The 27,905-nt window shown below is 32.2% G+C and overlaps 4 protein-coding genes across 4 annotated transcripts; all 4 read right to left on the reverse strand.

Moving 5' to 3' along the window:
* Nucleotides 1-7,606: 7,606 nt before the first annotated feature.
* Nucleotides 7,607-12,831, reverse strand: PCOAH_00048690 (Uncharacterized protein; the record flags this gene model as incomplete). The annotated part of the gene is made up of 7 exons (XM_020061652.1): nucleotides 7,607-7,663; nucleotides 7,807-7,912; nucleotides 8,076-8,191; nucleotides 8,350-8,485; nucleotides 8,575-8,639; nucleotides 8,741-8,957; nucleotides 9,065-12,831. 7 exons carry the CDS (start codon nucleotides 12,829-12,831, stop codon nucleotides 7,607-7,609), a joined length of 4,464 nt encoding a protein of 1,487 aa, XP_019917189.1.
* A 1,716-nt stretch (nucleotides 12,832-14,547) lies between these two features.
* Nucleotides 14,548-15,100, reverse strand: PCOAH_00048700 (Uncharacterized protein; the record flags this gene model as incomplete). The annotated part of the gene is made up of 2 exons (XM_020061653.1): nucleotides 14,548-14,569; nucleotides 14,724-15,100. 2 exons carry the CDS (start codon nucleotides 15,098-15,100, stop codon nucleotides 14,548-14,550), a joined length of 399 nt encoding a protein of 132 aa, XP_019917250.1.
* Nucleotides 15,101-16,614: 1,514 nt separating this feature from the next.
* PCOAH_00048710 (Lipase) lies at nucleotides 16,615-21,347 on the reverse strand (the record flags this gene model as incomplete). Its single annotated transcript, XM_020061654.1, has 2 exons — nucleotides 16,615-16,693; nucleotides 16,909-21,347. 2 exons carry the CDS (start codon nucleotides 21,345-21,347, stop codon nucleotides 16,615-16,617), a joined length of 4,518 nt encoding a protein of 1,505 aa, XP_019917148.1.
* A 1,823-nt stretch (nucleotides 21,348-23,170) lies between these two features.
* PCOAH_00048720 (Uncharacterized protein) lies at nucleotides 23,171-26,557 on the reverse strand (the record flags this gene model as incomplete). The annotated part of the gene is made up of 1 exon (XM_020061655.1): nucleotides 23,171-26,557. One exon carries the CDS (start codon nucleotides 26,555-26,557, stop codon nucleotides 23,171-23,173), a length of 3,387 nt encoding a protein of 1,128 aa, XP_019917458.1.
* Between the last annotated feature and the right edge of the window lie 1,348 nt (nucleotides 26,558-27,905).

Consider the following 27,905-nt stretch of genomic DNA (forward strand, 5'->3'; position numbering starts at 1 on the left):
AAACATTACAGAAATATTGTAGACTTCAATTATTCTGCAGCTCTTTTGTGAAACCTATAACACACAATTTGTATTGATTTAATTCAAATATGTAAAGGAACGTGTTGTTTTTACATTTGAAAAAGCTGAAATGTTGCCACATTTTATCACGCGTAATGTTAGGAAAGCTTTCTCATCCGTAATTTACCTAATATCCTCAGCTTCAATAAAAATAAAATAAAAATATTTAGGCCCATTCAGTTTTAACACAAGGAATGGCCTAGGCATTATAAGAAAAGATGACCCTATATGCGGCTTTACATAAATTAAAAGTGAATTTTGTTATGATAATCGGTGGCAAATTTTATATTCTTGTACAGCTGGTGTTCTTAATGTTTTAAACAAAAAAATAAATGTGTCACAAATTTTTTTTTCATTTTAAAGCCATTTCAGTATAATATAAAAACAGAACATATTTTTAATATATACAATTGTTTCTGTTCTATGTCTACAGGGTAGGTTCATACATACAGGATTAAACATTTTCTGTTCTTAATGATCATATGTATGATTAGTAAAGAACTTTTTTTTACACTTATATGTGCGAGTATTTTATTTGTTTTAAATTATCACATCATCTCTGTTATTTCTACGAAATTTTCTTCTTTCGGCCTTAAAATCGTGAACCAGGGAATTACATATGTACTAAAAACTAAGAATAGTTAAATAAAACATATTCGATATTGAAATGTGTTTTTATGTAAATAACATGAGGAATAGACAATTTCAGAAATATTATGAACTTTTGCATAAGTTATCCTTCAGGTCACAACAAATATCTGCCAGATGGTTATTGGAGTGGCTCACTTGTGTGAAGACTTAAAGTTTAGTTTTTTTAAGTGAAAAAAAAAAAAAAATCAATGGTGATTCTTCTATTTTTTTGAGCACGTCATTATTAACATTTAAAATGTAATATGTATCTATACAGATGATACTTTCCATGTGTATAATATGCTATTTCTAATGATACGCCTATAGATTCTTATAAAATATTTCAACCCATTAGTTTATTTTTCTTAAATGACCTCCCGTTATTCATGCTTCATTCATGTTTATATTGATTACTATTACCTACAACTTAGTTTATTGCCCCTTGCTTACAGGGAAAAAATGTAAATTCCTTTTAAATTTGGCATAAGCTTTAAAAATATTTTATTTGTCCAAATAACATTATTCCCTCTTTACAACAGAAAACGAGATGTGTTTCATATGAACATAAAGTTTTAAAATAAAAGAAGACACATAATTTTGCTACTAGAAAGATTTCTGCGTCTTGTAAAAATATAAAATTTTGTAGAATATTTGTAATTTCATTTTTCTTTGGTTTCATAAAGAAAACATTAATTTCTGTTTATAAACAAAGATTTATTACCTTGTAGGATAGGGCAAAATAAAGATTTTAATCTTAAGGGTCCCACATAATGAAGCAATTTATAAGTCACATTCTATGATAAACTGTCTACTTTGGAGTGAAAACGCATGTTTACATTTCAAACTATTTTGCAATATAAATGTTTCTTAAAAATACAGTTGCTTTTTTCTAATTAGTTATTCAAAACATGAATAATGATATTCTAAAGGTATGCAAAACATGACAGAAACCATTCATTCTGAGAGAATATTTTACTGTTTCACAATTCAATATTTTTGTGCATACCTACTTTTACATTTTTAAGGAAATAACCAATATGCTACAATGCATGATATATGCATATATATATATTTTTTTTTTTCCCTAAAATGATTGACATTTCATCATACTTTTCATTCTTATCTGTTAGTAATGACACTTGTCTGTTCTCTTATAAAAACTATTCAGTATAGACTATATTACCATAAATACAAAATAGACAAATGCACACTACCAACACTATATTAACATACATTTTCTCCATTTATTGAGCACAAGCTTAATGAATTAGATTTCAATTTACTCCATGGGATGACACTTAAAACAATATAATATACATTTATATTAAAAGAATAAAAGTTCCACACAATATATATAACATAATTAAAACTTCATATGGGGCAAAACAATTATTGAATTTTCCTTTTAAAGATAAATACGTTTGAATTTTAGATAACCCGATATAAAATAATATTGAAAGGTCTATGATCCTTTATCGCATTAGTCATTTCAGAACTAAAGTAAAAATATATTTAAAATAAGACTTTCGCATAAATCGATATATATGAATTAACCTATGTAAACATGAATTAAAAGACAAAAATATTAAATTAAAAATTAAACTGAATGCATAAACTTAATATTTATAATACATATGTTTTGAATAATAGACAAATTAAAATAAATGGTATTACATATAAATATAAATTGAAATACATTAATCAATATATAATTATTATTAATATATATTAAATAATAATTAAAATTATTATAAATTAAATGAAATAAAATAAATAAGAAATAACAAAACTAACGAATAAATTAAATTAAATAAGCAAAAATATAATTAAAATAAATTAATTATTAAAAATATTATTTTTAGTTATTATTTATATATATATAAATTAATAAATAATAAATTTAATTAAATATATCAAATAAAAAATGTTATATTAATTATTAATATAAAATATATTAAATTAAAAAAGGCAAATTAATTATTAATATAAATAGAAATATATATTATAATTAAATAATATAAAAATTAATTTTACACATTAATTATAATTATTATTTAAAAAAATAAATAAGGAATATTTAAGTATTTGTTAATAATAAATATAAACTAAATGTAAAATTATAAACAGGAATTATAAATTATTTAAAGCATATATAATAAATAATTAAAATAAATTAATAATTAAATATATAATTATAAAAATTGTAATTAATAAATAATATATATAACTTAATTTAGAGCGTAAATAAAAATAAATCATTTTATTATTACTTGTTACATAAGTTAACATAACTATTAAAAATTAATTATATAATTAAATATTAAATAATTAACAAATTAAATAAAAATCAATTAGATTACTATATTATTAATCATTAAATTAATAAAATCAATGCAGTATAATATTTATGCAACTATTTATATATTAATTTAATTATAATAATTATTTTAAAACATATAAAATTAATTAATAAAAAATTTTCAATAACATAGTAAATATATATTTATTTAATAACTAGAGGAAAAAATAATGTATACAATAATATTAAATTATAAATATTAAATTATTTGATGTAAATTAAATATATTAAATAATAAATTAATTAATATGTTAAAAATTTTAAGTTATAATACAATAAATAACAGCAATTAATTAATAAAATTAAAATTAAATGAATTATTTTAACTAATTAAATAAATAAATAAATATATATATATATATATATATACTTTAATAAATTTAATTCATAATTAATTATGTAATAATATATATACATTTAATATATTTAATTAGAAAAATAAATATAAAAATTAACTAAATTTAGTTTTTAATATAATAAATAATAATTACACAAGAATTAATAATAATATGTATATTTAATATATTATATTTATTTTAAATAAATTTATTTTAAAATTAAGAATATTAAATAATATTTAATTAGAATTCATACTTTAAATTAATTTTAATATATATAATATATATTATTGCATATATTTCTTTTACTAAATTAGAAATATAATAGTTAAATATAAATAAATTAACACAATTTAAATTATAAATATTTAATAGGTTAATTGTTTTTTAATAATATAAAATAGAATGTATTTAATAATTAATTTATATTTAATATATTGTGTAATAAATATTTAATTAAATTATTTTAATTAAAATTAATTTATATACATTAATTAATTTATTATAATTAACTAAATAAATAATTATTATATAAAATTAAAATGAATCAAATAATTAACTAATATATTTAAATATTAGAAAATAATTATTATTATTTATTTATTTAATTTCACATATTAATATAATTAAATAAATATATAAGTATTAAAATAATTTTAATAAAAATAAATTAATATATAATTAATTATATATATAAATTAATGTATATATTTAAATAAAATATTAAAATTAATAATATTAAATTAATTGTTTCGCATTATAATAAAATAATAATTATTATTTTTTTAAATTATTATATTAAATTATTTCATGGTTTATTATAATAATAAATAATTAACTTTATATTATTAGCATTAAATTATTTTTTAGAGTATTTTAATAAAAATGGAACGATTATTTAAATATATATATATATTAATTTTAATAATAATTTAAATTAAATAATTAATTAACCTGAATAACAATAATTATAATAGGTTAAAATAAAATAATATCTTTAACCATAATTAAATATGTAAATTATTAATAAATAAAATAAAAATAATGAAATGAATAGTAAATTACATAATTAAGAGAATTATTTGCATTAACTAATTTATTCATGATATATACATTATAATTTCATATAAGCATAGTCTAAATGATAAATAGATGACTAAATATAAATTTATGTGATCGAGTTTATTATAATATTAATGCGATATTAGCCATAATCAGAGAATTCCTAATATGACTGGAAATGCAATGAGAAGGAGCAATGGGTATAAATATTTGTTCAGGGACATAATGAAATTTGTTTGTAGCATAACAAAACCTTCCTTTACGTCCCTTTTGTTTTAGAACACATTCTATTTTTAAAAATATTTTATTTCCTTTAAATGACATAAACTCTTTTGGTGTACCCCAACCTAGTTTATTTTTTTAATGATAGACTCTGTTTTTTTCTTTTTTTAGCTGATAGATTTTATTATGTAGTGTAACTTTTGTGTCTAATTAAATATATTTTTATTGTCTTAATTTACAATTATCTTTTTCATAATAAATAAATCGCAATTTAGTGTTTCTACCTGTTGTTCTGAAAAATAATTTACCACAATTTTGCTGTTTTAAAAGCTATGTATGCACACTTTCACGTTTGGCTAATGTTAACATGAAAAGGAGCTTTCCGTAAGCACAGAAATAATATGTTTATGGAAAAGTTAAATCCTTTTCTTTTTAGCAAGAATTGTTTATGAATTAACCATATAAATGTTTTGCTGTCAAAGAAATATGTTTGCACTAGTGTGAATGTGTAATTAAACCCAAGATAGCTTAGATTTATGTAAAGTTTTTCTTTTTTGGAATCAATTATTAAAGCACAATGTATTTTTCTATATAGACGTATGTAATCAGTTATTCTTTAGTATACCACACTGCTGCCACATTATTAAATGAATTTATATATTTATTCATGTGCACGAAACAAAGAAAATAATATGAGCGTTATCTAACCTGTATATAGAATAATTTACAAAAAGACAGAATATAAGATATTTCTTTATAGAAAATGTATAATTATCAATTTAAAAACAAAGAAAAGACAAATATATTGTGTAAATTTTTATTATTATCATGATAAATACTATGTGTATTCATCATGGAACACAGTTATCATATTATGCAGTTATGCAAATTTTGTTTTGCATCTAATATCACTTCAAAGACATGGGCTTTAAGGTACTTCGACAATCTTTTATGGCCTATAAATACAAAAGAATAAATCTTATTTTAATATATTATGTCCTGAATTTATGGAAAAACTAAATACTTCATAATATAAGAATGAGGCAACAACTTCATAAAATTTTACAATACTTATAAAAGGGATAGAGGAAAAATATATAAGATTCATGACTGCTGTAATGGTAATATTTTTTCATTATTTCACAATAACCCACGTCAGTATAAGTGGGAAAGCCCTAAAAATTTGTTAGTTTTAAAATTTGTCCAGAATAAAAAACTTTTTTCATTTTATCACTCACCTAAATATTTATAAGAAAAAATCTTTACTTTTAAGTAGAAGCACATATAGAACGATTAGAGGTTGATATACTAAAAAGGGTATTATTATTCTATGCTTTCAATAGTTTTTCCAGAAATAGAGAAGGGCAAATGAGCACTCTTGCGTTATCATATTTATATATGCGCAGGCGCTTTATTTTTTTTTTTTCTTTTATATTTTATAAACATTATGTTCTTAGTGTAACACACCTAAATCAGACATTTGAAGAGGCTATATTAGTTCACACACTGTAATATATTTCCTTTGTATGAACAGAATAGGAAAGAAAATACACCGGAATTTACATTCATAAAACAAATAACCTTCCTGTCCCCTTTTCACCTTGAGGGAAACATAAAGTATTACAATTTTTTCATATAGTCTTAACCTTTCTGTTAAAATAGAACTCCGTAAAAAGAGAATAGTTTTATTCCTTTGTATTTTCTTAAAGGAATGTTTAAACAAGGCATTCCATTTTTCTGTATGTTGCGTTGCACACTATAAGTTTAACTTTTCTTAGTTCTTTCCTTTTACAGTAAGTGCTATATTTCTTTTAAAATACATTTTAAACTATTGAATACATTTTCATTTTTTGAATCTCATGTTAGAGATGTATAAAACAAGATGATCTATCAAAATGATAGTTCTGACACTTGCAACGTAGGGGAAAAGTACATTTACCAGAATTTTTGTATTCTCTTAAAATAGATATAAAATAGGGTTATCGAAAAACATGTTGTAAAAATTTATATCTTAGGTTATATATGGCTTTGCTCTTTTAAAGATTCTGTCAACTGAAAAGAAGACCTATAATTTGCAAGCATTTTACAATATATTATATAGTACATAATATTAGTACACATAGAAAGTTTCATCTTTTTCATCTAAAGCATGTTTCAAAAGTATATGATACCTGTTGAACAAATTAAAATATGGAAAGTCATTTATAATATAGGATGTTATACTGAAGGAGAAAAAATGCGTAGGTTGATGCAATATAATTGGAAATAAAAACAATATAATGCTGTTAGACATCGCCCAAAATAGAAATTAAAGTGAATAAAGCAGGAAACAATTTCCTTGCAATCTTTGAATAGTTGGAGGACAAACATCATTTTAATGTGTACAACACATACTAAAGAAATATGCTATTTTAGAACGCTATACAGTAAAGATTCGCACTCTACTATGGTATGTAGGAGCCCAAATTACAAATGAGTGGCAGTTATTTTTATCTATCCCCATTTTACAAGTTATTAATTAGTAATTTTTAAATGTTTTTATTTAGGGTTTGGATTTCGTCATGAATAGAATAGCTACTGCAAGTTGGCAAATTTTAAGAAAGGGCTAAGAGTGTAGTTATTTATGAGTCCCTTTCTGTTTCCGTTTTAATTTAGTGAAAGAACAAGATTAACACTACGTTCTTCTTAAAAATACATATGTTACTAAACCTTAAAAATGTCTTTTTCTTTTTAATAATAACATATAAGACCCTAAATTATAAGTTTTTCCAAATTTATAAATATTGAAAAGTTTTTTTCATAAAAACATTTTGACAAACAAATGCATCAATGCATATAATAAAAAAAAAAGGGGTTAAACAAACAAAAAAAAAAAAAAAAAAAATGTTTTATTTATATATACAAACGCTTTTATATTTGTACATGAATAAAAAGACTAATTAATGATAACTGATGCTATTTTCTTAAGCTGTATGTCTTTATCGGATAATTCCTGTAATATAAAAAAAGAGTTACAAAAGCATTAGAACCCGTAAAATGTGTAGCATATCTATGCATTTGATTAATATATTTATGCATGTACATGTCATTTATTGGGTGCAACAAAATGTATATTAAGTACAAAAACATGTTAACCTTTTCTTTGAGAATTAACTTTTGAGTTTTTATTTCACATTCTTCATTTTTTTCGTATAGTTCTTTTTCCAGCTTCATTATTCTACTTTTCATTTCCTCTTCATTCCTGAAATGGCCGAAAGGGTGTGTATGTGTACGATTGTTTTAGTGTAATTAAAAAGGTGCAAACGAGTAATAAATGCGAATTATCTGTCTCTTATATTTTTATAGTGTTAAGAATGTGCATGTATATATATATTTATATGTATATATATATTTTTTCTTATCACTTTTCATAATTCATAATGTATCTCTTTGATATTTCCAAATTTTTGTTGGCGTTATTTAATTCCTCGCTTAGGTTTTTGTTCAGCCCTGTGAAGTTTTCAATTATTAATGCTTGTTCCTGTAAAAAAAGCATGCACATAGGTAAAAATTTTCATGAAAAGTTTGTACTATATTACACGTTAAAGTAAATCCACATTTCCATTACGTATAATTACATTTACATGCGTGTAACTTTGTAAACTATAAAACAGGATAAAGTATTTTTGAAGAAATTACCTTCAAGTCATTGTCACTCTTGTTTATTATGCTTTTCAGTTCTTGTATGTCACTGCTATATTTTTTAATATTCTTATCCTTATCGTCCAGTTCTTTCTTTTTGTCACTTAACTCTTTAACGACAACAATCAGTTTCCTGTTGAAAATGTGAAGAAAAAGGAGAATGTTATTATAACAAGGAAAATACTTATTTCAGTGTAGGTGAAAAAATAAAAGAGCGTTTACTTGAATGTCCCTTCCAGTTCATTGTTTTGGTTTTCTTCTATAGTTTTCAACTTCTCATTTTCACTCTGTATTAAAAAAAAAAAGGCGAAATAAGAAAATCACAAGTAAAAATAGCTCTAATCAAGCATAAGCCTTTATAATGCTTTTTTTTTTTATATTTCATTACAGTAAGCGAGTTAATGACGTTTACTCCCTCATTAATTCTATTTGTCTGATCTGTCAATTTGTTATTTAGTGTTTTGTTTTGAGTCTGTATTTGTGTGTATTTTGTCTGAAGTGATTTTAGTAAAGATTCCATTGAAACGGTTCTGTTTTTTATATTCACATTTTCTTCCTCCGCTTCCTTCTTTTGCAGGTATACCTCTTCATATTTTCTTTGCAGTCTACAAAAGAAATAAAAAAAAAAGGTAATGTTGTTTTGCCGCATTTAGCTTTTACTGCCACAATGCGATGCATTTCTTTTATTGTAGTTCCTTTTCTTGTCGCGTACTCATCTATTATGTCATTCTTCTGCGAAATGATATTCTCCAGGTTGTTATTTTCCTGTAGTTTCCTATTAATTTCCAACTCGTTTTCTTTTCTAATTTTTTGAATTAAGGCATTGTGCGCATTTTGTTTCTCTTCTATTTCTTTGTTTAGCACATTTATGACATCTTTATACCTCTCGAGGTCTTGCTTGTAGAGTTCTAACCTTGATTGCGATTCGTTAAATTGCGAATTTAGGTTTTTTATTTTATTCGAATAAAAACTAATGTCAGATGATCTCGTTATGTTATTGTGCAGTAAAATGTTTAGCAAATACTTTTTGGAATATTCATCTGCGTCCTTCGAATAGAACAGAAAATTGTGTAACAAGAAATTAAATAAATATTGTGTGTTGTATATTGTGTCAAAATAAAAGTTGAAGGAGCTCTTTCTGTTTTTTATCGTTTCGAAGAATATTTTGTCGAAATTAAGGAAAAAAGAATTTTCGTAATTTGCGCTTGCATATTGGTACTTTAAAGAAGGGAACATATTTTTACTTCCTATATGTTCACTGCTAGTAATATTTTTACTTAAGTTTTGGGAATAATTCGAGTTCATATGATTTGGTAAATAATTATCATTCTTTTCGTTTAGCAAGTACCTGTTCTCCTCTTCATACAGATATTTCTTATTCATATCTTCATGTTCGTATGAATTTCTTTTATTTAATTTGTTTAGTAGCGTGTTGTAATTATCATCTTCGTGCAGTGCTAAATTTTTCTTTGAACTTCCCTTTAAGAAGCCTTTATAATCAATAAAATTCTCTGTGTAATTTTCCAAATAGCTGTCTAAATTGTAATAATGTCTAACTATGTTTAAAATGGCTATTTTCATATTTGAAAGTTCAATATTTTTGTCAAAATCTAGAATGGACTTTTTATATAGTAGAAAAGATATTGAATAAACACAGTTATAAATTATTAGAGAATCTTTAGATTCGTACAGGGACGATATCAAAAAGGTTAGCGCTCCTGATTCGTACAAAGCTTTGTGTATTTTAATAATATTCGGCTGGTTGTTATAATGAATATTTTTTATAAATATACTGGACTTCAAATCCGCTGTTTCATTTAGGTTATTGGTTTTTTTATTTAACGAATAATTTAACAGAAGAGATATGTATCCACAAACTAATTTTATATTTTTCATATTGACACTCTTTTTCAGTTCCTCAATGAAATAATCTATATATTCAAAAGTATTTTCGTGTATCGTTTCGTAAAATTTGGTTTTCATTAGTGTAAACAGAAAATTAATAATGACAATGATGTACCTTGTTTTTTCGATATTTTCTTCTACTGGAAAAATGGCACTGGAAGAATAGACATCTGGAATTATATGCAGATTAATCAGTATAGCTTTGATAACGGTGTTCCTTTCATTTGTTTTTATATTGTCAAATGTCCTACAGAATATTTCTTTCTGTAATTTGGCTCCCTCGTTATCGTTATTCGACGCGTAGGAATAATTCAAGTTGTTTACATTTTTCGCTAAATTGCCCATACCTGCTGTTACATTCGCATTCTGCCCATTTGCATTGATATAGGAACTGTTTAAATTTCTTAAACTGTAGTTATTTGTATTTAGATGCGTTCCATATGCGGAGAAATGAGTGTTCGCGTTATTCTGGACATTGTCTAAGTGATTATTTTTTTTTGCGCAAAATTGACAATACAGATGTATCAGCTTGGAAAAAATGAGAGAAATCACTGTAGCCAAATTTTTGTTCTTATGTATAGTTGATAAGAACAGCATGTTTATGTGTTCATTTATGTTACTAAAAATGGAATTGAATTTTTTGTCTTCATTATATTTCATAATGTAATCATTATTTTCATTTAAAATGTGAAATATGGTTATAGACACATTTGGAAATTTAATTAAGATAATGTAAAAGAGGAAGGATATGTTTGTTATTAGTTCGTATTGTTTATTCGTTAACAATCTGGACGAGTACGTGACAAAAATGAAAAGCACCTTCGTTATGTTTATGTTTTCTTCAAAAAAATAGACAAATTTTTTATCATTAAAACAGAATATAAGTGTGTCTACAATGGTTCTCATTCTTATTAAATTTCCATTATTTACGATATTCTCAAAAAGGAGCATGGGGGAAAAGTAGTTTTCTTTTTCTAGTTCCTCCGGGAAAATGAATATATACGTCTTGTACAAGCTGATATAGAAATTTTTGTACACTTCAATATCTTCATATTCATTTAAATACTTGTAATATTTGGATAAAAATATTTTTAACTCATTTAAATCGTTACTTGAATTCATAATTTTCTCTCTCAGGGCGTCCAAGTTCATTAAGTTGTTAATTATGTTTAAGCACTTGAGCAAAATGGTACTGTAGGTTATTCTGTTCTTTCCCAGAAACAATAGTTCTTCTCTGCTGTCAATAAAGGATGGTAAATTGCTATTTGGGGTTCCATTTAGCACGTGAGAAGATGTCAGCACTTGTTCCTTTCGATTCCTGCGAACGCTACTTTCTGCGTGCATTTTCATCATATCAGAGTATAGTAGGGTGCCGTCTTTTATCATATCTTCAAGGTAAAAGTTTAACAAATTTAAAACGTAAAAAAATACTTTGTAAAAATAAACATTATTATTGAATATCTTGAAAGAGTTATACTCCCTTGTCGTGCTTCTAACATAACTTGTCGTATTGTGAACTGTGCTGTTTTGATGGAAATTTGTATTCATCTCATTTGGTGAAGGATGGTTTCGAAAATTCGATGTGGAGTACTTCCTTTTGATGTTGTTTTGAAAGCTATTCATCCTTACAGGATTCGAATATGTGTAGCCATTTTTTTCATTCCCTGCTACATTTAGCTCTTCATTTTCCACTTGCCGAATGTCAAATGTGACTATATTACTTGTTATATTTTCCAAACAATGTAAGCACAGGGTTAATAAATAAATGTTATTATAATAGTTTTCATTAACATTGTCCCGAAAGAAATATATTTTAAGAGAATTATAAAAGGAGGACAAATTTCCACTTTCTGAACTTAGGGAGTATTCAATTGATCTTATAAGGTAAAACAAATATTTGATTATATCGAATTCTTCTTCTCGCTTCATGTCATTGGAGGATAAGTCATCATTTGTGTACATTTTCTGGTTCTTCTCAGCATATGGACCTTTATTCGGCAGATCACCAAGGTTTCTATCACTAATGTTCCGATCACTAATGTTTCGATCAGTGAGATTTCCATTTGGCTTTATTCCATGATTTGGGAATAAGTTTTTCTTAATTGTCCTGCTTTCATTGCTCCTTTCTGCGTGATCTGGACCAATTTTATCATCATCATCGTCATTCGTGTCTTTGCTTTTTTTTACCGCCCCTCGCAGCATGTAAAATTTCAATTTATCTGAAATACTTAAAATGCTAATGTTGTACAGAGCTTCTACATGCCTCTTGTTCAATAAGTCCAGCTTTACGGCATAGTTTTCATTTGCATACGCCTTTTCGCTAGGGTTGTTACTCTCAAAGACGTTTATGACATTTTCGTAATAATTCCTGTACAGATAATTATAATAATTTACCAACTCTCGCATACATTCTTCATTTTCGTTTATTAAGTCTAAATCGTATATGTTATTTTTGTACTCCTCCAGGCACAAATTCAAATATTCTGAGTATTCATAGCTGAAATTTTCCTTTTTGTGAGAGAACCTTCTTGTTTCTTTGCTGTGCAGGTTTGATAGGCTGTCTCTTTTAAGCATCTTTTACTTGCGGCACATTTACAAGGGAACATGCACGTGTGTACGTACGTGAGAATGTACGTACCTGCGTATGTCACGTGGTGTATGTATAAACATATACATTAACCTGTACATGCGTTCACACATACGCATGTATTGGCACGTGCTTTTTTTTACAATAGGCGCGCCCCTTTCTTTGTGTAAAGTAAGCACGCAGGATGAATGGGTATTACATAACAAGATACATTTTCGTTTAACAAACATGGGCCCCCTGACGATGTGTCTAAGATTAAGATCGAAATGGAAAGTGCAAAGTTAAGTTGTAAATTTTGCTAAGAAACTCATATCGAATGTGTGTGTCGAAAATTTAACAGAAAAAATAATCGAACATTTAACCGAAAATTCACATGGAAAATTTAAATGGAACATAAAATAGCTCCTTTCGCTTTTCCTTCCCTTCACAGCCAAAGTGAACATACCATTTAAGTGTATAATGGCATCAATATCAGCATGTGTTAAAAATTAAGGATAATTATGGAAAAGAAAAAAACAGGGCATGCATAAAATGCGCAAAGCGCTTAAAACACAAAGAGGGAAGAATAAGTACAAAGTCAGAAAATAAGTCCTTTTTCTTCTTCCTTTTTTTACTTTGTCAAATATATAATGAAGTTATACTCAAATTAAAATATATAATTTTTAAAAGGGAACTTGACAAATGGATATTTTCACAAAAAAAAAAAAAAAAAAAAAAATGTAAATGTAAGATCAAAAAATACGTGTAAAATTTTTAGATGTAAGCTAATGCCATTAAACATTACATGTATTTTTTCCCTTAAAAAAGGATTTAAATTAAAAAAAAAATTTTTTTTTTTTTGTCCCTTTTGACTTTAGCGGGTTTATCATATGCTGTGTTTTACATATGTATAATTTTTTTTTTTTTTTTTTTTTTTTTTAAGTGTGTGCAATGTTCTATTTCATTTTAAGGAGCCTGTTAAGTGTATAACCCTTCATGATGCTCAAGCATGGTGTGAATATATTGTTTAGCAAACGCTTTTTTATCCCAATTTTTATTCATCCTTTTTGGCATTAACTTCAAGCAGAAAAGTGGCATACGGAAAATGTGGAAATAGTCGAAAAAGTGGAAAAATCGGAAATGAATTAACCACTATTATGCGGACACTTGCAACACTCGCCAAGGCGATGTATTTTTTTTTTTTTCTTATTTGTACGCAATTTTTAAGTCATTTTTCTGCTTCGTAAAAAGCATTACAGATGGAGTTGTTAAGTGTAACCGCGCATGGGAATGTATAAACAACACATTACGTTTAAGCGGTTCTGTATGGCACATAAAAAATTAGTAAAATGGGGTCTCTCTTGTACGATGTTCCCATTTTTACATGGTAGCTAAATAAAAACGTCTCATTATTCATGAATTCCGTGGGGAATTTTATCAATGAACAAATCATTAGTTTTTATTATTCTACTAAATGGGGAAATATGCGGAAGCGCGTCGCCGTAGGGACGTATATGGGCATGCATATTTCCCCCCTTTCTGCATTATTCGACGCGAATATAGTATACAGGATGAATTATTGAGCATAAAAATGGGTAGGAATAGACTTACAGCACATGTTAGTGATGCTAAAGGTGGAAATGCTGTTTTTAAGGAACGCCTGAACTGTTTCCCTTCTCTCTCCTACTTTTTCTTTTATGCTCTTTAATTCATCCAAGCTATCGTCAGGAGGTTGAATTTTTGTACCTGCGAAGGGGGAACAATATAAATGGGCAAATACAAGTTCATATGTATGTGTGTGTAGACTGTTGAGCAAGCATGCCTGCACACATGTGTGTTCACATGTGTACACCCCAGGAGGGAGAAACATCATATTTCATGTCAAAGCTTTTCGCCTAACCTATTTCTTATGGACGGCCTGTAGTAGTTTGATAAATCCCTAAAATGGTTGAACGATGAATTGTCCTTGGAATCTGGTTTTGGTTTGTCTGAGTCTAATGCTTTATCTTTTTTGTCATCTCCTTTGTTCATTTGTTCTTTCATTTTTTCTTTATTAACCATCATTTCTTTTTCCAATTCTTGCAGCCTTTTTTCCCTTGACATTTTCATCTTTTCATCTATTTTGTTTTTCCTCTCAAATTCCGAAACTCTCTTTCGATATTTCATGAACTTATAAATAAGTATAAAAGATATAACGCCCAACACTAGCAGGATCACATTTTTGACTGTCAGTAAATCCACTCCCTTTGCGGGAGCCTTGTTACCCTCCCTGTCCATTTTTAGCACACATCAACACAGCGAAAAAGAAAGAAGAATCAACACACGTGTGTCGGCATAAGCCAACATAATTAATTTACAATAAAGGATTCAATAACACCATTTGACATTTTTACTTTTTATGTTATTGTTATGCAACATAGAGAATAGGTTTGCCCTTTTCAATGTTCGCGGCTGTTTTATTCAGAGAGTTATAACTGCCTTTAACTCTTTTCAGCTTTGCCATACCCCCACCCGCAGTTGCGAATTAACAAAAAAAGAAGGGAAAAGGAAGAAGTTCATATAACATTCTCGTATTAGGTTTAAAAATACAAAAAGATAGGATGTTTTACCAATGAAAAATGGCTTCACATAAAATACGCGAATGTTTTTTTTTTTTGTTTTTTTGGGCGCTCGTTCCATTTGTTCATTTCTCAAGCAGTTTACACATACATCACCGTTATTATAGTATTACCGTTTTAGCAATTTTTAATTTTTCGTTACGCCTTCTGCATGTATGTGTGCCTCCTTTTTTTTTTTATTGCTTTATATGTACATAGGGGAACATATATATGACCTCTCTGGGTAAACGTCCCTCCTTTAACCAGCACGGCATCCCCAGAATTAAGGGGAAATGCTACCCCCCCCTCCCGACGATTTTATTAAAAAGGAAAAGGAGAGCCTTTTAGTTAACCTTTAAGTGTTACCTGTTATTGCACAAGTGCGATCTTAAAATTTCAACATAGCTGAATAAGTGTGCCCATTTTATACACACATGAGGCAAAAGTATGTGACTTCTAACACACCCTTTCCTTTCTGATGAGAACGATGCAATTATGGTGAATTGTGCACCGGTCTTTAACAAAACAAGAAAAAGTCTCACGGAGGCATAAAACCATGTCTTTGTAGGTACTTTCTACTTGCTCGAAAAATAGGAAATTGTTCCATTAACAAAAAGGAAGAAGCATTATTTCTGTTCGCTCATTTTTGTGCACCCTTGACTGCGAGTGGGGGAAAAGATGCCCACCTCGTAAGTTGCTAATGGGGGAGTTCCAAAGCACGTTGCGCAGTTCTATTTGCCACTATCAGTGTGGCTGAAATGGGGCTAACCAAAACATATGTCTACATGTTATCATATATAAATAGTGTTCGCGTGTCTTTAACAGTACCGCAACGCACACTTTATTTTTTTCTACCCAGTTGGGCAACATTCCTCGCTCCCTCCGCATGTGCGATTGAAGACTTTCCTTTTAAAAATAAAAGCAATTTTTTTTTTTTTTTAAATTGTGCACTGGTTTTGTTGCCAAGAAGTAATGGAAACAAATTGTTTGTTAAAAAGGGGGTGGAGAGTTGTTATTGAAAAGGTAACTAAAAATCACTGTGTAGAACAGCAGGGGGGAGTATTATAAATTATACTAAAAATTATGCACACTGTGCAAGAAGCGCGAAATGCGCAAATTATAAGAACTACATAAAATATATTGGTAACTGAAATGTACAAATGGGACACGGGGATGGTGGTTTAAAAAAAAAAATTAAATCCATAAAAAAAAGGATTTGTATCCATAAATCACAGACCCGTATCTGTGAAGCACGGATATACACTTTTTTACACTTCAAGAAAAAAAAAAAAAATTCATGTCATTAACAACTGATCAGGTGATAAATACGACACGTAAAATACAAACTGGGGGGCATCACATAATCTTCTCTCCCGTAGTGCCACTTGTATATACACACATATATACATATATGCACATATATATACGTGTATGAACACAAGCGCGATTCACAGGGGAAGACTACTTTCTCTGCAGCACCTGGACTACTTCTTAGATGTGCTACTTCTATACTTCTGGCTGCTCTGCAATTTTTTCATTAAATCTTCTCTATACTTTTTGTACACCTCCTTCGACTTGGTCATAATTTCGCTGTGCGTGAAATCAATAATGTCGAAGAGGAAAAACGGGATCAGGAAGAAAGTACCCCATTCTGCCTCATTCGCCCATCCGGACAGGAGAGTCAAGAACACATAATAAAAAAAGTAGTGCGTCTGTGAAATGTGTAACTCTCCCAACTCGAGAAAGACATTATTGTTAAAGATATATTTTACAAGGAGGTGTAACATGGAACGAGTCTGATTCCTTTCGTGATGAAACAGTTCATTTCCGTTGAAAATATTTTCACCAAAATCATGATTTAAGGTCTTCAAATCATTAACCTTAAAAATGATGGATAATTTGTTTTCTTCTTCTGGGTCCTTAAAATCGTTGAGTGCAGGAATTGCCATAGTGAATGGTACGGGGTCATAATCAATACTGATGTTATTACTAATGACACCACTTTTTCGGAAGTCTTCGGAAAACTGGTCATCAAAAAACATGGGCATGCCAAAAGTCACGGAGAGCACCTTCACCTTGGGATTATTTTTAGCCTTCAAAATTTTGGCTAAATAAAAGGCGCTCAAATGGGCCATGGCTGCACCAAAGGAGTGACCCGTAAATATAATGACATATGGATTCTCTTCGGTATACTTGGATTTCTCATCCTTTATTTCATTTAAAATGTTCTTCTTTAATACGTGCAAGTATGGCTTCACTACTCGTTTGAAAATGAACAAATACGCCTTGTGCACTTTTCCCTTTGTCAAAAAGGGGTACGAAGCTAGTTCGTATATCACATTTAGCATCCACATGAAGGGGCTGGCTGTTCCTTGAAAAGCTACAATATTTTCTACCAAGTGGAAATTGTTCTTGTCATAATTTGGTAAGGGGTATTTTTTGCTTCTTTTGAAGGATACAAAAAATTGTAAAGGATCAATGTACCTGAAAAAGACATACTTATCTTCCTCCAGGTGATGTAAATTCATTACCTCAGGAACTAAGGCACTTCCCACATGATCAATGTACCACGGGTTGGGGATAAATTTCGATGCTTCCCATTTTTTTATCACATTCCACATTTTATTTATTAAATATACTTTATGGGTAAATAAATAGCACACATACCAAGTTTGAAACATTTTCTTCTTATCTTCAGGTGCATCTGTAATGTCTTTCAGCAGGTCGATCTCAATTTGTGTTTGCACATTTGCGGGGACAAAAATGTCAATGACGTTTGAGTTCAGATATTCAAATATGGGTAAATCTACAATTTGGTCTGTAGTTATTAATACGTTTCTTTCTTCCTCCGTTAGGAAATAATGTTCCTTCATGTATGTTATACAACCAAAACTAATCATAACGATAAAGTTGACTAAATCGTACCAGTCACGATCTCGAGCCATTATATTATTTAGACATTTCGCAATGTTCAGTTCATTTTTCGATTCCTTTACAATTTCTTCATTCAGGAGAAAAAGAATATCCAGTAAGTGTGATTCTTCTACATTTTTAATGCACTGTTTTAGGGGTAACTTCCTAAACTTTTTAGCTATATTCAAAAATATCCGATACAAAATCGATTTCTTCCTCTTAATTTTTATTCTATTAATAGAGGGTTCTTTCCTCAAATGGTGTGATAAGAAACATATCTTTTCCACTAGCGTACTTTTCAAAGGTAAATATTCCCCATTACATATACTAGATCTTATGTAAAATTCTTTAAACATAATGGGATCTACATCTATTTTTGTCAAGTCCGCAAAATAATTCACTTCCTGAAATGTAGCATTGTCTTCCTCATCAGCCGTTGCTACAAAATTGGAATAAAATTTTTCACTTGCCTTTTGTTCATTTACAATGTGTAAATTGTGTAACGAAAAATCATACCCTGTATGGTACTTCATTTTTAAAGCATATTCATTTTTGTAATTTATGTCTACTAATTCTCTATTTCTTATTATTTCTTTGTAAAACTCATTTAGCTCATTTTCTTTCACCATTTCGCTGTATAACTTCAGGTCCTTTTTATACTTTTCGTACACATTTACATTGCTCGGTTTGTATAGGTATCGGTCTCTCTTCCCAAATTCTTTTTCTTCCCCCAAATCGTCATCACTTCCATTTATGTTCGTGCTGACACTTACGATACTCTCCGAGCTCGCGTTGTCAAACTTGTTGCCTTCCGAGGGGGTAGTCACGTTGTCCGTTTCAGTAGAACCGTCTTTTTCTGTAAGCCCCAAAGACAGTTCAATTTGCTCCACTTCGTACAGGTACTGATTTACTAGCTCATCGACGTCTTCCACTTCATCGTCCCCATCGTCTTCGTCGTCCTCATCATCGTCTTCTTCCTCTTCCTCCTCCTCCTCCTCATCACTGTCTTCGTCATCATCATCATCATAATAATCTTCATCCTCATAGTCGCTGTACAGTTCATCTTCCAAATGTAGGCCCTCCTCCCCAAGTTCGCTAAGCACCTCCTCCACCTGTTTGTTCTGTGCGTCGTCACCGTCGATGGGGCTATCTTCCGTGTTGGGATCTTCCTCTTTCGTGTCGTCATCTTCTACTTTCACTTCTTCCTCCTCCCTCTTCGTGTCGCCTGCTTTCCTTTTCTCCCCTCCTTTCTTCCTCTTCGACTTTGCGCTTTTGTTCTTCACTTGATCCACCCCTCCTAATGTTATATTATTCTCCCCTATTATTGGCACTTCGTCTTCATCATTCCTCTTTATCTCAATGCAAGATTCCCCTGCTTCCCCTTCTGGTACAACTTGCCCGCTCGAGGTGTCTAAATGTTTTCCTGCTTCTGAATCAGACCCTCCCACGTCTTCGTGTTCTTCTGCATTAATTATTCCTTCTCCTACGAGATAAGAATTGTTTGAGCTCGTACGAAAATCGAATCTTCCTGTTCCCATAATTTTATCTTCATCTTTTATTTCCTTTTCTGTTTTGTCGTAATCAACAGGTTGGACCATTGGGTAACTGTCGTCTATTTCTTGTATCATTCCCTCCTGGTCAAATGATGTTTCATTTTCTAAGTTTTTCTTTTCACACGCATCTAAATCCATGGTAGGAAATTCCGTCACGGAACATTTCTGTTCATTTAACTTAAAGTCTTCCTCATTTTTTATATTAGTCCTTTTACGCATTAATGGAATTAATTTTGATTTTTTGGTTCTTCCTCTTTTCTCAGCATTTGCTGGTTTGTTTGGTTTACTTTTTTTTGAACTTCGATTCCAGTAGCTGCTAAACCAACCCCTTTTACTGCTTTCTTTTTTTTCGCTCCATTTTTCTTCCTTCAGGGTCTCTTGTGTTACGTTTTCGTAGTTATGGGTGTGTGCCTCCTCTGTTGTGTCTTCGTTTAATTCTTCGCTTGACTCGTCGTTTGATTGTTCGTTTGTTTCTTCGTTTGTTTCTTCCTTTGCATCCTCTTTTGCCTCTTCGTTTGTTTCCTCTTTTTTTTCTTCATTTAATTGTTCGTCTGATTCTTCGCTAGATCCCTCTTTTGCATCCTCCTTTGTGTCCTCTTTTTTTTCCCATCTCGCAATTCGCTGCAATTTTTGTGCATATTTCCTTATGCTCCATGCTCCCGCTGTTGGGGCTATATTCTCTTTGCATTCTTTTCTGTTCACCTCGTGGCTAGATGCACGTTTTTTTGAAATCTTTCGACTAGCTATTTTCATTTCTTCGTGAGAGTTTTCCGCCTGAACGCTCGGACTTGGTACTTCGGTTTGTACACTAGTTGATGGGATGCTCTGGTTGTCTACTTGGGGGTGTAGGTAGTCTGACAGCATCTCTCGATTAGCTTCTTCATCAGTTAGGTGGTCTGATTGAACCACGTGGTCCACATTTAGGTTCGGCAGGGAGATTGACTCAACCCAGTCGTCAACTTCTTGGCTGTGTGCATGGTCTTCTTTGATCCTTTGGTGACTTCTTCTTTCGACCTTTTTTCCTCCTTTGGGTCTCCTTCCGCGTTGCAATTTGGGTTCCCCATGGAATTTATATTTATGTCTGGATTTCTTCATCACATGCTGCTCTTCCTTCTCTTCCTCCTCCGTTGGCCCCTCCTTCCCTGCCTTTACGTCCCCCTCAGCATAACCAACTGCATCACCAACTGCATCACCAACTGCATCACCAACTACACCATCAACCGCACCATCGACTACATCTCCATCCCCCTCGGGCATATCGTCATCCCCTGTAGGAATGAGGTCTTCAGCATACTCAGGGTTTGACTCTTTCAAAGCATTTATGTACTCAGCGTAGCTATTGAACGCAAAGGACTTAACATTTTTTCTGTTAATGGTTATATTACACGAAGAACATGACACTTTTAAAAAGTAGGCTAAAAACAGGAGGTTGAAACAGTACAATAATACGCATGGTATCATTTTTCCTTAAAAAAAAAAAAAAATATTAAATTCATGTTCAAATGATGGCATTTTTTGGAAAGAAAAAAATGTAAAATTTGAACATAAATTTAAAATATATTTTTTTTTTTTCTCTTCTTGCAAATTCCAGTGTGATTAAATTTTCTTGCATCGGCCATTATATGTACTACACCTTCAACGGGGGATTCTTAATGTGTATAGTACAGCGCGGTTTTACAGCGTGGTTTTACAGTGTGGTACAAACCGGGTGTGCTGCCGCCTGCAGCGCGAGGGCGGTGCACAGAAACACTCGTGCACGTAGTAGGTATTCATTATTCATTTCCTTCCCCGCTCTCTTCAAAAGTACTTGTAAATAGCAGAGGGGTAAAGGCACAAGGCAACAACAGTCCTGACGATGACTGCAAGAAACAGAGGAAGAAAGAAATCTATACACTACGCTACGTGGCGTCAAAAAGTTGCAATATAGTAACTCCACCCACCAGTGACAAGATAACTTTTTTTCCTATAATTGGTATTATGTGTTAGGACGTGCATCCACATGGAAAAAAAAAAAAAATAAAAGTAGAAAAGGTAGTATAAAGTTAAGAATATAGTCAGGATGATGTTAAGATAACGCTATCGCGAAGGTCAGATAGAACGTCAAAGTGACGTTGTGGTGACGCTGAAATCGCGTTGAAATGAAGGAAGGAGGAACAAATAACGACATAATATGTTTTACTACATATCATACGAAATCACCACCATCCCACGAAGCATAAAAAAAAAAAAAAAGGCATGAAGAAAAATAATAAAAAAGAACGGAAAGGTAACTTTAAAAAATTAGGCAGGCAGAGAGTTTTCACTGCTTTTGAAAAAGGTTGGTAATAAAAATGGTTGCAAAAAAAAAAAAAAAAATGAAGAGAACCGAGTACATAAAAATATATATTTAAATGACTTGTTCTATATTTGTACATCTATGTGCCTATTTTTATTCCCGTATAATACATTCGTATGTATATTATATGTATATATTATAATATGTACATATATATACAAGTAGTTGACGAAAACGGTTAAACGCGAAATGACAAACTGGTACTTTTTTCAACCGTTCAAAGAATAATCCTGTATGTTGAAAAAAAAAAAAAAAAAATCGAAAAACTCTGAGCTATTTGCAAAATGATTTCAAACGAGGAAGACACTCTTCCATTTAACGAAATAAAATTTACTTGTAAAACGAATTGAAAATTGAGAACAAATATAGTAACGGTGGAGGCATATACGTCCTAATTAGATCGCTGTAATTTTGCGTTTGCAGTTAAAAAAGGCGAAAACGTTCTTCTGCTTATCTGTTTATCCTGTCATATCAATCTGCTGACCTTTTCGCGATAAGCACAAACGAATGCCAAAGAATAGACCCCTTCGATTTCGCTTTTTTCTGGTTGTTCCACTGCAACTAGAATGGGGCGAGGGGGGGCCGCCAAGATATAACGGTTACTTTTCCATATACATAAATGGGTGCATATGCACCTGAGATGCATGTTCGCAAGCCGAATGCGGTGTAGCGCGCCATAGCACATGTATATATAAATACATGTATCTAATATATATACGCATATGTGCATAATATTTAAATGTATATGCGCACCCCGGCCTTGCACAACAGAATATTTCACGAAGGGGGTGGGATGACAAATTAATCTTCCAAAAAATGAGTCGATGGGGCATCCCAAATGGTGTGATAATAACGCAAAGGCAAATCCATGGAGGTACATACCAAATGGGGGGGGAAATCCCCCCCCTCCCCCCGGAACCTCTTTTTCTGCTTATATTCCTCGCTTGTGTCATTTTTTTTTATATTTTTCTTCAAAATATTTGGTATAATTCGCACCCTTTTTAAAGGTAAAATATTCCAGCTCCACTTGCTCACTATTTTCCTTCTTGTTTTCCACTACGAAATTCGATTCGTCGGTAAAGTTAAAAATTTTCTGTTTTTCCTGCTGGTCCCCACCATTTGGTGTGTTTCCACATGTGTCATTTTTTCCGGCCCTTCCTTCACCATAAAGGGGGGATTTCCTCTCTGGCGATGGTGATACGTCCCCCGTGTGTGGACCTGCCTGGGCATCGTTCACCCCCTCGTCTGCATTCAGGAATTCCTCCTTTGTGTAATTCGATCCCTTTTTCATGGTGACTGAAAAATTGACAGACGAGCTATTATTCGTCGCAAAGGATATATCACCATTTACAGACACGAAATCGAGCACGCACTGTGCCTGGTGAATGGTATGAATTTTCTTTATTAACGACTTCACATTATTCGTTGGCGTTTTAAGGAGCGTTTTTAATACGTCTTTTATTACGTCGTCGTAATTTACCTTTAATTTAGCGTTTTGAAAAATTGTTTTAACAATAAAAGAAAATTTCACTTGATCATAAATTTCTTTCTGTGATTTGTTCAAGAACTCTTCTAAACTTAACACTTTTTCGTTTTTATCATTTTCGCTACTTTGCATTTTTTTTTTCTTCAAATAACTGCTGTATAATATTTTCCCCTGCGCGTGAAACAACGTTGTGGGTACATTTAGGGATGAAATTTCCATTAATTTTTTATAAGCTTCCATTCTCCTCTGGTCTACACATTTGTTTTGTATGTCCTTCATGGCTCTCTCTTCAACTTCTTCTTGAAGCTCATCCACCGTTTTGTTATACTTTTTTTTCACATAATCATTTATATCTTGTTCATTCCTTTTTCGCGACTTGATATCCAACACATGTACCTCCAATATGCATTTGACTAAGTCACACTTTCCAAGTATATAATCATTTAGCGTTTCTTCATCACCTGATTCTTCCCCTATGTCCTTTTTTGCATTTCCTTCTTCACATTTTTCGTACTCACTGGGGTCACAAACGTTACGCAGAATGTCTTCCGTCTTTGAAGTTGCTCCTCTTCCGTGTAGTTTCTCGTCCAGGGAATTGATATCGTCTTTGAGCAGCTCCTCTAGGTACTTGTCGAAGTTTTTGTTGAACTGGGCTTCTTCCTCCGGGTTTGCCTCGTCTTCCATGGGGTGGTCCTGTAGCGACTGCGACGACCGATGGGATGGTGACGGTCGATGCGATTGCGCTTCTTCTTCGTCAACGTATTCGTCATCATTATCATACAAAGGGCTGTTATCGTTTAGGATAAATTCGATGTCCTGCACACCGGGGGTATGTTGGGAGTCACCTGGGCAGTTCCCCTCCCTAGTGGTACCCTCACCGGTTGTCACCTCACCCCTAGTCACCTCACCGTTTGTTCGGTCGCCGCTTTGTGCCTCCCCGTCGAAGAACTTGCCCTGGTTGTTCTTCAGAATGTCTTCCAGAGCCCGAAAGAAGCTGCGGCTCTTGAGCTTCTTAATTTCGGTGTAAATGACTTCCCTAAATTTGCTTATGCTCTCCTTGTCGATGTCCTTAACGTTGGGAGCTTCTTCGCAGTTGTTCTGGTCTGCCACATCGGGGGAGGAGTCAAAGTGCGCCTTGAACAGATCCACAGGGAGGTAGGCAGTTACGTTCTTTTTCTCATTTTTGGACAATCCGATAAGAGACTCGTTAAGCCCCAAGGGGTTGCAATTCTCCTTCACCGTGATGACTTCCCCATTCATGGAAATTACCTCCCTCGGTAGTTGATACCCTTCTTTGAAGTACTTTGTAAATTTAGAGCTTTGCAAAAATTCATCATAGTACTTACCCTCCTCCATGTCTTTCCTATTTGTATCATTAAATAATTTTTCATCATTTTGAGGGGTGTATTTCTCTGCCTTTTTTTCATCACACGCTTCTGCGCTGTTAATAAATTCTTCCTCCGTTTTGTCGATATCGATGAGGTCTTTAATTTTATCTCGGCTGCTCAATGCTTCATTAAGTGTTGTATCATCGGAGATTTCTTCTTGGCTACTTTTCCCTCCACGTTGTTCCAATTTGTTTACCTCTTCTCCTTCAACGCTACACATATCCATGTGGTATTCGTTACTCGAACTGTAGACCCACCCCCTGCACACATTCACATGCACATCGTCATTCCAATCCACCTTATGATTTTCATCCACATTTATTAAAACTTCATTTTCTTTTTCCATTTCATTTTTTATGACCTTTAAGAATTCCTTAAAAGTGCTTCCTTTTTCGTAAGGAGGTATTTCTACCTTCATCGGTAACCGGATATACGATTTATTAAATTTTATTTTTGGAAATTTATCAACCAAGAAGGTTAAATACACGTCGTTAAATTTGCCAATCGTTAAATGGTTAATGTTGTTCGTAAGTCTTGGGGATCCGATCAAATGTAGATTTTTCATTTTTTGATAAACCCTAATTATGTCATCATTTACATGCTTCAGGAAAATGTCCAGATAGTCCTCCTTCTTAATGTAATTAATTAAGTTGTTAATCGGTACGTCCTTCAAATAGGAGTATTCGTATTTATTTTCCTTCAGTTTTTTTTGCTTATATTGTTTTACACACATGTCATAGTAGTGTTCCCTCAGGCTGCCTTTAATATGCACCTTCAGCTGAACTTCGCTGCGTTCATTGTCTTCATCAATATACTCGATTGTTAGCAGTTCTTTTTGCATGTATTCATTTAACCTTTGTCTTTTTTCCCTTTCTTCCACAGACCCGTCTTGATCTGCCTGCGTGGTGACACCTTTGCCATTTTGCCCATTCTGATGAACCTCCCTATTCATAACCTCCTCAGCGGGGGTATCTTCCTTGCCCGCCTCCCCCATCGCGAGCCTCGATCCAAACTTGCGCTTTTTTTCCCATACCTCCCCTCTGCAGAAACGCCATTTTGTTCTCTTCCCTTCTTGCTTCCCCAATTGGGGCGTTAAAAAAAATAAATTCCTTGTCAACACGGAATTGCTTACGTTGCGTAGGAAATATTCCCCCAGCAAATTCAAGGGGTACCCTCTACAGTAAGTGCCTTGTTGACCTTTTTTTCCTCTTCCTTTGAGGGAGAGGAATTCCATCGATGGAGTGTCAACCTTTGCGTAATTGTGTCCCCTCGCGCTGAACCTGCCTCCTCTTTTCCCCGTAAGGATGTCGTCCCTCCCCTTAAAATTCATGCTGAGTTTACTTCTTCCCTTTTTATGATTCCCGTGGCGGTTTCTACTCAGGTGCAGAATTGCGTCAATGTGTTGCAGGATGAAGCATACCAGGAGGAACACTTTGGGGGGTCCTCCAAATTTCCCAACCATGTTGCTAATAGGCTTGCTTGGCCAGATTTTGCACGACTTTTCCGCAGGGTGGGAATGGTTATGTGTCCTTACGCCTTTGCATTCACCTGAGTATCCTACCTTCGCATGTCACGCGCATTAACATATTCGCTTGTGCATGAATGTACTTACACACCACTGCAGATGCGCCCCTCTGAATAAACACAGAAATGTTCAGGGGGTCCCACACATACAACATACATATGCGCCTATGGAGCATACCGTTGTGCATGTTTATTTGGTCTTCCTTGTTACTTCGATTGTAACCCTTACAACACTCACTCCACTTGTAAGAACAACGTTTCGGCCAACTGTTGTGCCAGCCAACGTTCCACTTATGCCACTTTGCGCGCAAGTAGCTATTCGCCTAGTTGCTGAGGCAGGGTTCCCTTTGTTATGTTCCATTGGAGTCCCTCTGTGCCTTCCCCTTCCCAGCGAGGTAGACTATGGCACGACTTGGAGCAGTGCAGTGCTAATTCACCTCATTTTAGCTTCGACGCGATATTACTTGGGTTGACTTGGCTCGAGTTAACCTTTCTTTAAAAAAAAATTTTCATTTGCAATTTTTTCCCAGAAAAAGCGCCAAGTGCGCCTCGCAAAAGAAGAGGACACTCCGTATACACCCTGGCCGCTGAGCAAAGCCACGCAGTTTTGCCGTGCGCGTCAGGCCCGGTTCACCCTTTTTTGCTTTGCTATATTGCATCACATTTTTCTGTGCCCATTGCGATTTTTTATTTTTTATTTTATTTTTTAGTTTCCCCTTCGTTTTTTTTTTTTTTTTTCCGCCTCTTCTTTTTCCCATTCCATTTTTTTACCTCACTGTACCAACCACCTTGGCGAAGTGACCCAAATTGCGCATCCCCAATTTGCCAGCGAAATCGCACAAAATCGGCATCACCCTTTTACATCGCACTAGGAGACGCTGAAGTCAAAAGTTGGCCCCTCGAGAGTTGTACGCTTTCGCAACTGAGGAAAGTCGAGAAGGGCGCCGTTTATTCAGTTAAGGGAAGTCCCCACCACGCAAGCGCATACACACACGAGCATACGATCGTTGGAAGGGCATACCATACTCCCCCCCCGTCGAGACCATGTCATACCCATATTACACCGAGTTTTTTGTACGCTTCCCCAAGTTTAAAGAGAGGGAGGAAAGCCAAAGGACCGTGGACCCCAGAATCGAATTGGAAAAAAAGTGCCAGGCAAAATGCGTGCGACCCGTGAATGCGTATCAGAGCTGCGTAAGCAGAGTACAGGCCAAGCCAGAAATGAAGGGAAATTGTCTTGGGCAGCATGAAGAAATGTATATATGTATCGATCACTGTGTGGCGAA

The sequence above is a fragment of the Plasmodium coatneyi genome, chromosome 13 (assembly GCF_001680005.1).
Source record: "Plasmodium coatneyi strain Hackeri chromosome 13, complete sequence".
NCBI classification, from domain to species: Eukaryota; Apicomplexa; class Aconoidasida; order Haemosporida; family Plasmodiidae; genus Plasmodium; species Plasmodium coatneyi.